The sequence below is a fragment of the Pygoscelis adeliae genome, unplaced genomic scaffold, assembly GCF_000699105.1.
Source record: "Pygoscelis adeliae isolate BGI_AS28 unplaced genomic scaffold, ASM69910v1 Scaffold253, whole genome shotgun sequence".
NCBI classification, from domain to species: Eukaryota; Metazoa; Chordata; class Aves; order Sphenisciformes; family Spheniscidae; genus Pygoscelis; species Pygoscelis adeliae.
The window spans coordinates 525,813-535,836 of record NW_008824412.1 but is presented as its reverse complement, the minus strand read 5'-3'; the positions used below and the strand labels follow the sequence as shown (position 1 = coordinate 535,836).

General features: G+C 52.7%; 1 protein-coding gene across 1 annotated transcript in view; it reads left to right on the top strand.

Annotated features, from left to right (window-relative positions):
* LOC103914144 (protein CEPU-1-like) overlaps positions 1 to 10,024 on the top strand; it is a 157,177-nt gene that overhangs the window by 98,428 nt on the left and 48,725 nt on the right. Inside the window, 2 exon segments of the mRNA XM_009320749.1 lie at positions 5,616 to 5,659; positions 5,662 to 5,838. Of these exon segments, the coding sequence (XP_009319024.1) occupies positions 5,616 to 5,659; positions 5,662 to 5,838 (221 nt within the window).

Here is a 10,024-nt window from a genome sequence, read left to right as displayed (position 1 = left end):
GAAGAAGGGCCGGATTGGTAGAAATCACTAGTGCATGACTTAACCCAATACAGCAGAGAGAAAGGAGAGGGAAACCAGACTGGGTTGTGGCAACGAGGGTTTTGGCTTAATATTTAGTAATACAAAAGCTTCCAGACCACCTTTTCCATGATAACCACACCTCGGGCTGTCCGTGGTGTGCGCATCCCGGCTTTACGGCGTCACGGGCAGCACGTGTCCCAAGCAGTGTGGGACAACCTGACCCCAGCTTTCCCTCAGGAATTGATGGCCAAACTCTGTTGCCACTGAAGCATAAACATCATAGGAAAGTCTATGAGAGCAGTGGGACTGTGCCTGAATGGGATTGAGTTGTTCACAGCCAGGCCTTTAATTAATCCTAATAAATAACAATAAAATGTGATAATCACAGAAATAAATCTGAGATGTGAAGCTCCTGCCTCCGGCGGCGGTCTAGTTTAGTTGATCATTTATAGCGTGGCTGATGGTGCAGAGGCTGGAAGGTGCTGCCTGGGACATGAGATGCTGGGGACAAGGCAAGACTGGAGCAGCTTGTCTCCTTGCCTAGCCTCAGCGGGAGGCTTTTGCACCCAGTTTTAAACTAAATCCCAAGCTAGTTCCTGCAAACTGATTTCCAACTTGGTCTAGCCTGTAGCAGAGACAAGACACTGCTGGTGTGGAAGGGATTGCTTCAAAATCCAGAGGCGTCTGGGAATTGCTGAGTTAGACTGGGAAGAAGAAGAAGACGAAAAGACGTCTAGGGATGCTTGACGGTGGGTCGGTGCTGTGGAGCAACGCGTGTGAAACTCCATCAGGTGGCCTGGATTTGGGAAGGGGGTTTCTCTAGGGCGGGCACACAGTGAAAATTAGGTGGTGGTGGAAGGAGAAGCGAGCCCAGGGGGGCGTCAAGTGGAGGGGGTGGTCAGCTTGGTCATGGCCCCAGGTTGGGCCACCAAGTTTGCTGCAGTGAGCCAGGCTTAGGCCCGTCCCTGCTTCCCTGCGATGGAGCTTGTACCCTGATAATTGCAATGAAAGCAGCAATCAGGTTGGTAATTTCACTGAGCTCTTTTCAGTTCTAATTAACATTATTCATTTCTTGTGTGTCTTGCTGGGTTGAGACAATCTGTGCTTTCCAGCCCAGCCCTCTGGAACACCAGCGATCTGCGTGAGAGGCAACAAAAAAGTGTTGTGTGCCAATTACCGCACTTCAGTAATTAAAAACCTCCTTCCCCCCACTGCCGGGCCACCTCCTCTCCCGTCATTTTCTGTGTGCAAACTTGTGAAAGCAAAGAGAGAAATTCAGGAGGGCATGTCATTGCTGGCGTGTGCCATCTGTGTCTGCGCCGAAAATGCAGGGAGGCACCGGGGGATGTATGAAGCACGGGGCAGGATCAGTGGTCAGGGCGCACTCAGCTTTGGCACCCTGTTGCTTATTTATTCCTGATACTGGATTGTGGTGGCTGCGGTTTGGTCGTGGGCTCTTTGGTAGCAGGTCCGTGTCTGCAAAGCAGCCTGCTCCCCTCTGGCCAGGGCTGTTTTGTCCCCACTGAGGGCTTTGCTGGCATTTTCAGCCCTGCTCATCTTCGTGCTTGTGTTACCTAAGGTGGCAGAAACCTGATGGCGATGCTTTCCCGCTTCCAATTTCATTCTCCAACTGTTGTCCCTGCAGCCGGGAGGGCTGTCAGCTGCTCCCTTGGACCCTTTGCGTGGGGTGTGGAGGGTGCAGGAGGTGTGGAGGACTTTGGCTGTACGAGCTCAGCCTCTCAGGCTGCGGGAACGCCGTCTGGTTTGGGGGAGAACGGCCAGTCGTAATGGACCAGCTTGCTTGTAGAGGACGGTTAGCAAAGCCAAGGAGTTTCGGCTGCAGAGATGCTAACAGGTCTGGAAAGGGCAGCACTAGCCTGCGCCCGTATCCCCTTTACGCCCGCCGTGCATCATTGCCCCGGGAGTGTGGGACAAGGGCATGAACAAGCAGGCTGGGACGAGCGGGGAAGATGCGTGCACGCAGCTCTCGCCTTCGGTCAGTGCACGCAACTGTCTTAAAATACCCAAACTCCATCACTTGTGGTCATTTTGAGGTGCCCTCAGTGGCAGCAGGGAGCAGAGGGTCTGGTGCAGCGTGAGGAGCTACATCTCTCTGCAAACCACCAATGCCGGCCCCCAGGATGATGCAGCAGTGGTGTTTTAGCAGTGTTTCCACCTCCCGGAGGAGAAACCCTGGGGCTTGGGACTCTGGGTGTGGAGGGAAAGAAACAGCAGAGAGAGCGAGCAGCAGCATCTCTTCCTTGTGCTGACAGACAGCAGTTTTTCATCTTCCTGGAGGAGAAGGCCTTGCCTTCCAAGCAGGAACGCAACAAGGATTAAGGATCTTGAGAGAGAAAATTACCTCATCTGTGCTTAACTATTTTTACATCTTCGTTTTGGAGGCAAGTGCTCCGGGGGACCTATCTCTCCCCTCCCTCCCTGGCACATCATAGGGCGAGAGGGAGGGTGAGAGCCTCCAGCGAGGTGGAGGAAGCATCTCTGGGCTTTGCACCTTGCCAGGAGAGGGGTGGAAAGGGGGGAGGCTGCAGGCTCAGCGGTGGCTTTGCTCTCCACCTGTGCTTGGAGCCTGGCTTCCCGGCCAAAGCCAGAGGCTTTCCGCTCGGCTGCCTGCACGCGGGAGAGGAGGGCTTCCCACCCCCGCGCCGGGCTTGTGGAGAGAGGAGCTGCTGGAGGAGGGAAGGGGGAGCAGATGGAGGGGCTGGAAGAGCATCGGGACGCTGCGGCGAGCCTCGGCCACAGGAACCCCGACCGGCGCTTGTGCGAGGAGGAGCAGGGTTGGCATGGTGGTTGGAAGGAGCTCAGGTAGGAGCGCGACCCGCCATCCCCTAAATAGCACACCGTATCCAGAGGTCAAAGTGCATCTGTCCCGGGAGCTGTTTCTGCACTTTATTATATATATATTGGCTTGGGAGCTTTAAGAGGCAGGGAAGGAAATAAAATAACAACTTTAAGCTTGCCGATCCCAGGGACAGAGAAGCGTGTCTAGGTGATAAGAAGAGATTGTGACCGGGTGCTGTGAAGGGCGAAAGCACTTATTTCACTGTTGCCTCATGCGTTACCTGAGTCCCGTTGCTTTTCAAAAGCACTTAAATGCCCATATGATAGAGGGAATGCTTGGATTACACACTGTCTGGCTCCATTATTATCCAGGGATCTCCAAGCTGATGCATTTCACAAAAAAAGTGGTGTGGAGGAAGAGAGAGGAAATATATATTTTTAGTTCAGCCTGCTTACCGGGTCCTCAGGGATAATCTCCGCAGAAGGGACCGGTCCGAGAAATTCAAGCCACGTCTGGCTTCTCATCACCCAGTCCTTCTCCGTGATACGGCTTTGGCAGTAAGGGTGGACACCCCTGCGTTTGTGCAGAAGTGCTGCTCGCTGCAATGGCAGGAGCCTATTTCGTGGCATTGCGATGGGCAGGCCACATCCAAGCATCAGATATCCACCTGCATTTTATTCAAACCCCGCAGGTCTAAGCTACCAGCATAGTTGAGGTCCAGAGTACAATATACTAAAGCCATCCTCTGGGAAGAAATCTCAAGTTTTGTTCAACTTGAGCAACTAAATTCTCAGGTTTTGCTCAAGTTGTAATGCAGCTGAGAGCAAGAGCCAAGTTCTTGGTGTTCAGCCCAGGCTGACTCTATTGCTTTTTTTATGTAGATAATAAAAATCTGCTCACATGTAATTTATTATTATCGTAATATCATTATGGAACGGCAATAAAATTGTTTAATTTATCGGATGTTTTTCACACCAGAGAGGGAGGATGGTGCAGTAGCTTGGGTACGTGCCTAGCAAATCTGCAGGGGAGTCCTGGGCTGTAGACTACCCATCTCGCCTTGGGCATGTCGCCTCATGGGGATCCGTCATCGCTAACCTCCAAATGTTGTGTGTGGAGGCTTGAAAGGGTTATTTAGGCTTCTCCTGTAATTACTGGGGCCAAAGAGATACCTCCAAAAGAGGTTAGATGAGATGAGACAGCTCGTCCCCGGGTGGGTACCTGTGTCTTCGCTGGCACCGGTAGCGGACACGGGAAGGGAAGCAGCCCACCAGCGAGGAGACAGACGGGCAGATGCAGGGAGAGAGGCTGTAGACGGCTGCGTGAATCTCAGCGAGGACTCGAGCTGTCTTGCAGGTTGCTTTTATTATTACTACTTACTCGGTGGCTCTGCCCAAGTGTGCTCACCTTGAGAAACAATCCCTAAAGTGTCAGGATAAGTCCCTGATGGACCGCACGCCACAGTTACACTTGTCCTTGCCGTTAACTCCTCTGCTATTGCGGTCTGGCGCATATAGCCCATTAAGCCCCTCGCATTTGGCGAAGTTACCCCGTGCAAGACGTCCCAGAGGCTGCCGCGCTCTCTTTCGGTGCCTCCGAAGTTAATTTGTATCCCGGCCACTGCACAAGTAATGAAGTAGATTGGGGAGAATATAAACAGTGGATCTTAGGCTGAGCGGTTTGATGTAGGGACATTATCCTCCGTTGCCGGCATCCAGCAAAGCGCGGCTAAGTCCTCACAGCTCTGTAATCCCAAACTTGCTCGGAGAGAAGCGGGGTTTTAACTGGCTCGGGGGTATGCGGGTTTCTGCTGCCTAGGGAAGGGCTTGGACAGCAGGCCCTGTGTTCTTCAGCTGTCTGGAGACGATTCAGGGAAATGGAGGATGCAAACCTTGCTTGGGGACATGGGAACGGAGGGTTGCAGGGCTGGCAGGTACCATCGGGGAAGCAAGACTGGCCTCTGCTACTGTGGGCAAAATAATCCCCTTCAGGAGCAAAGTCTCTTCTTAGGTTTGTGCTGTGTTCTCTTCCGGGGGGGCTCAGTTTCCTAATGAGGCTGGAAATAGAAGATTTCTGCCTCCAAAACATCGCTTGATAGGTGAAGTGCTTAGCTGGGGTAAGGTGCAGTAAGTGAGGGAGATGCAGCAATGCAGATGATGTGTTTTTTTTGTAGGGAAGGAAGAGCTGACAGAGGGGACAAATGGTAGGAAGCTCAAGGTTTCTCTTTAGAGGTGTGTCAGAGCTGGCTTTCTCCTGAGATAAATTTTCCTTGCTCCTTTGTGAAGCAGTGCAAGCTGCTTTCCCGGCTCCACTTTGCATTCCTTTGCCTGGCTGCAAGGATACAAAGGTCTGCAGAGAGAATGACAAGTGGTGGGTTTGGGCAGGAGGTAGCAACCTGCATCCGCCCCAGAAAAGTGTGGTTTGGACTCAGGATGGAGGTTTTGGCTCAGCTCTGGTTGTCTCCGAGTTTGCAAAGAAGCAAATGGGAACGGAGAAGCAAAAGGTCCTTCGGTGACTGGTGCCGGGTGGCTCTGACCTCTCTACGTCTGAAATCATTGTGAAAGCTCGTAGGCAAATCTCTGGAGCCACCAGTTTAGATGGATTTCGGTGCGCTGAGCACCGCAGGTAAAGTGCTGACATCGTCCTCTTTGGACACTGAAAGCACTTGGTCTCTGAAACTGCTGCTGGCAGCAAAGCTAAAACTAGTGCCAGGAGGACCAGGAGGGGCTGGGGAAGGGAGGGCAGAGCGCCCAAGAGCAGCGCGCTGATGGGTCACCTCTCTGCCTCTCCCCAGGTGCTCCGTGGATAACCGAGTCACCCGAGTGGACTGGCCGAAGCGCATTTTTCCGGCAATGACAAGTGGTGCTTGGACCCTCGGGTGGTGCTCTTGGCCAACACCAAAACCCAGTACAGCATCCAGATCCAAGATGTGGACGTGTACGATGAGGGCCCCTACACCTGCTCTGTGCAGACAGACAATCACCCCAAGACATCGCGTGTCCATCTCATCGTGCAAGGTAAGAGGAAGGGAATTCGTAGAGGGGTTGGGCTTGGTGCTTTGATTTCTGTTCCTCCCTTTTTCCCCTATGTGTCTTCTCCTCCTATTGCTCCTACGTTGAGCATGTAAGACAACTTGGTGCAAACGTAGAGGCTGATCAACAGGCTTGGAGAGTCCCAACGAAGCTGGGCAATGAATGCATTTATCGAACTTTCCTGGAGTAGTCGTGGGGCTCTGATACAGGCAGCTCTGCCTCCCGAAGTAGTGGCTGGCAAACCCATGTTGCTGTTTGTTGTTGTTGTATTTTGATGGGTTTTTTTGTTTTCCACGCTGGAGGCAATGCTCGAAGTGAAACTTGTGTTGGGGGAAAAGAGAGAGCTGGCAGATTTGTGTACTTCGCGGGGGTGTGTGTATGCCTAGCAACAATACGTGTGTTGAAACTCTGTACTTCTGTGAGGAGGAGGAGGAGGAAGGCCGGCATGGGGTGGTGGAGCGGTTGCGGTGGCCAAGTGTGCGCTCGCTGGCACATAAGCGTGCCTCGCTGAGGCTGCACAGTCTGCGGGGTGCATACGTGCGCTCTTCAGCAAGCGTGCAAGCACACGCGGGCTCTCGCGAGGGGACGTACAAGCACGGCCACAGGCGACGGTCAAGCAGATGGGCGTTCATGCAAGATAGCTCCCATGTCCGTGCTGCGGGACTTGGTGGGGACGTGCGCTGGGCAATGGGGAGCCCGCGTGGTGGGACATACGGGGCCTGCTGCGCTCTTAGGGAGGCAGCCTCAGGGAAGATTAATGGAAAATTTCTAATCCCTTGCTAGGAACCTTTTTTCCTCTTTCTTCTTCTGTGATTTGGCCAGGAGCCGTCTTAGCATGACACACCAGCTTGAGTATTGGAATCTCGTCTCCGGCTAATTTTCGAATGCTGATGGGTGTATTGATTTGGAAACAAGCTGGGTTAAAAAGTCTTGTACACAGAGTCAGGTTGAGCTAATTCGTCGTCGATATGCCAGGCCTGAGCGTTATTGACAGCCTAATGAATAGAAGGGGGGAAAAAAACCCAAACCCAGGGCCTTTATTTCCCCCCTCCCTCCCTCCCTTTCCATTTTCTCTTTCCTCTTCAAGCAATCAAACAAGCTAAACAGAGCTGGACTTTCTCCATCTCCATTAACCACAGAGAGAAAGTGGATGCATTGCCAGCCCGGGTCCTTGCTGTTTATCTTGCAATCTGTTAATACCTGCCTGAGTTTCTTAAGCCAAAGTCGATCACCCGCAAGTTCTGAAGTCGCTATCAGGCGCTGGGGTGATGCAGGACAATTTCTATCAGCTTTTTTTCCTGTTTCCTGACCTAAATTTCCCGTATCACCAGACATCCAGGTCCATCCCTCCTGTGTCTTGCTGTATCATTAGGAAGAGATGTGTGGGTAATGGAGGAAAAGCTCATATCTTAACTCCTTGCAGCGGTACAGTTAAGTACTGGAGGATTCAGTGACGGGCTCAGTCCTGTAACGCGCCGAACATCCTCGCCGCTGCCGACAGAAATACCGGCTCTCAGGAGCGGGCCCCGAATTTCAAGAGCTATTGCTTGGCTCACCCAGCCCTTTCTCGGGCGGGAGGTGCCAAGAGCGTAATGTGCAGCAGCGCGCTGGAGCGGGACATGAAAGTGAATATCGTGTCCAGTTAAAGGGCAGCCTGCCTTCATAACCCCGATTAAAATTTGGCTGGGGTGCCAGGATTAACTCTCCTGCCTTGGAAAATGGGCCCAATCAATATGCAAGCTGGTATAATCCTGTCCTAAAAGACATTCAGCTTGCGGGAAGCAGTGCTTATCCCTCTCTCCCAGGAAAGCAGGGTGTCTGAGCGCCAGATTTCAGGGACGTGCCAGGTTCAGCGCGTGGCTGCGGGACCTCTTGCCCCTCCCTGCAGCCTGATAGGAAAGGAGAAGCGGTGAGAGGAGGTGGGAAAGGGGGTCTCCCCTTTTAAACAGGGTTAGTCCAGGTGCAGCCAGAAAGAGGAAGGTGTGCAGGTTGCTCTTAGCAGGTCCTGACTTTCCCCTTGCTGCACCAGCAAAGGGCCTGGGCGCAGAGCTCTGGAGGCAGGAGCACTCCAGCTTCTCAGGATGCAATTAAATCGTGCCCCGGGGCAGGCTGTGCTCTCCAAAGGGACTGGCCACGGGGAGCAAGGAGCTCTTCCCCTTCCAGCCGGGATTTCAGCAGCCTGCTGCTCCCCCAGGCAGGCGTGATGGGTGCGTATCGGCCACGGTCCAAACAACCTCAGCCCACGCCGTGCATCCCTCCTCCTCCCCGAGTTTAGGGGATATCGCTGGGAAGTGGCCATGGATGGGAGGGAGTGAGGAGCTGGGGCATCCCTGGTGTCTGCCAAGGGCCGCTGGAGGAAGCGGTGCTGTGGGTGGAAAGAGCAAAGAACAGAAGAGGGAGAGGGGTGGGAAAAGGAGCTTCCTCTAGGGTGTGAGGGTTGGGGATGATCCCCCAAGGCAGTGGAAGAGAATGACCTGGAAAACCACCAGGAACCAAGGATGTCCACGCTGCAGCTAGGGAAGTGCTGCACATTTATTTCTAGGTTGACTATATTGATGGTTGAGATCCCAAAATAGGTGGGTAGAAGGCACCTCAAGAGCTAATTTAGCCTGTCCCCCTGCAACGAGGCAGAGACATCGCTGGCAAACACATGTGAAAGCTATTCTTGAAAATCCTTAACAAAGCAGGTTCTTCAGTCTCCCTAGACGATCTATTCTACTGCTTTGCTACCTTTATAATTAGAAAATGTATAGCTAATATCTAACTTAAACCTTCTTTGTTGCAAATGAAGTGGAGCTTTTCTCAGCCTATCCCCAGCGGACGTGGGGAACAATTGATCAATGTCCTCCTTGTAACAACCTTTAGCTTTTGGGAAGGTTGTTACCGTGGCTATACCCCTTAGCCACCTTCTTTCTGAAATGATGCAAGCCCTGTTTCTCCCACCTTTCCTTGTCGGTCAGGCTTTCAGAAACACTTGTCAGTCTTGCAATTCTGCTACAAAAGGCAAAAGGTTGTTCCTGCCGATCCAGGAATAGCAGGCCGGTGCATCTCTCCTTCCCGCTGCCGGTGAGCCTCTGCACTAATGTGGGACAAACGAGCCCAGGAACGAGACAACAGACCCTTGGCGTTGAATGCTTCAAAGTCCAGGCCTGCTATTTCGGGGACTGCTTTAAATGGGGTCAGGCTCAGCGTTGGCGATGCCAAGTTGATGTGAGCTAACAGCTTAGCTGCAAAAGGTACGAGGAGGTTCTTTGCACCTGGATCTCCCCAGGAAAGAAGATCCCAGACTACAGCTGGACCTAAAATGAACAGCTCAGAGAGCGCCCATGTCATCTGCAGTGTCTGGAAGGTGGCCCCTGCCTGTCGCGCTCGCTCAGCCCTCATTTCTTCTTAGGAGGAGTTACCATAAGACCAGACAAAGCATAGGGAAGCAGCACTGCCCGTGTTGGCAGGAGTTCGCTTCGGACCCTTGGGAAGAGAGAGGCGTTTCTGGGTGAAAATCCCAAAGAGACAGAATCCAGGGAAGTTCCACTTGCAATAGGCCAGCTCTGAACTTGGAGGGAGGCAGAAAACCAGAGCGAGAAAGAGGACTTGGGCCCCATTGACCTCTGAGGAGCGATGCTTTCCTTTCCTCTCCTCTCCTGTATCCCACTCTGGTTTCCTTAGCAAGTCCCGCTTCTTCCCCCTGCAGCAGCAGCAGCATCTCGGGCGCAGCCTCCCCCTTCTCCCTGCTCCTGGTAGGACACTTCAGCTATTTAAGCTGTTCTCTGGGTTCCTGGGTTTAAAAGAGAGAGGGGAGGGAGGAGGAGGACGGTGTCTGGAAAGCTCTTATTTGTATTGATAATAAGCCGTCTCCAATGCACGCCTGCAAAACACTCCCACTGCCTTGTAAGATGCATTAAGGAAAGATGGCCTTATCTCAGCGCGGGAAATGGACTTGGGGAAGGAGGCACGGTGCCTGCCGGAGTTTAATCTCACTTAGGCACACAAATTTGCATGATAGAAAATGGTGGAATTTTAGTGCTTAGAAAGAAAGAAAGAAGGGGAAGGGAAAAAAAAAAAAAGGCAGGCAAGTGGGGGATATTAGGCTTTCTCGCTTCTTTATCAGTTTCCCTGGCCCTATCTGGCTCTTTCTGTTGTCACTGGAGCAACTAATCACCCCCCCTTTTGT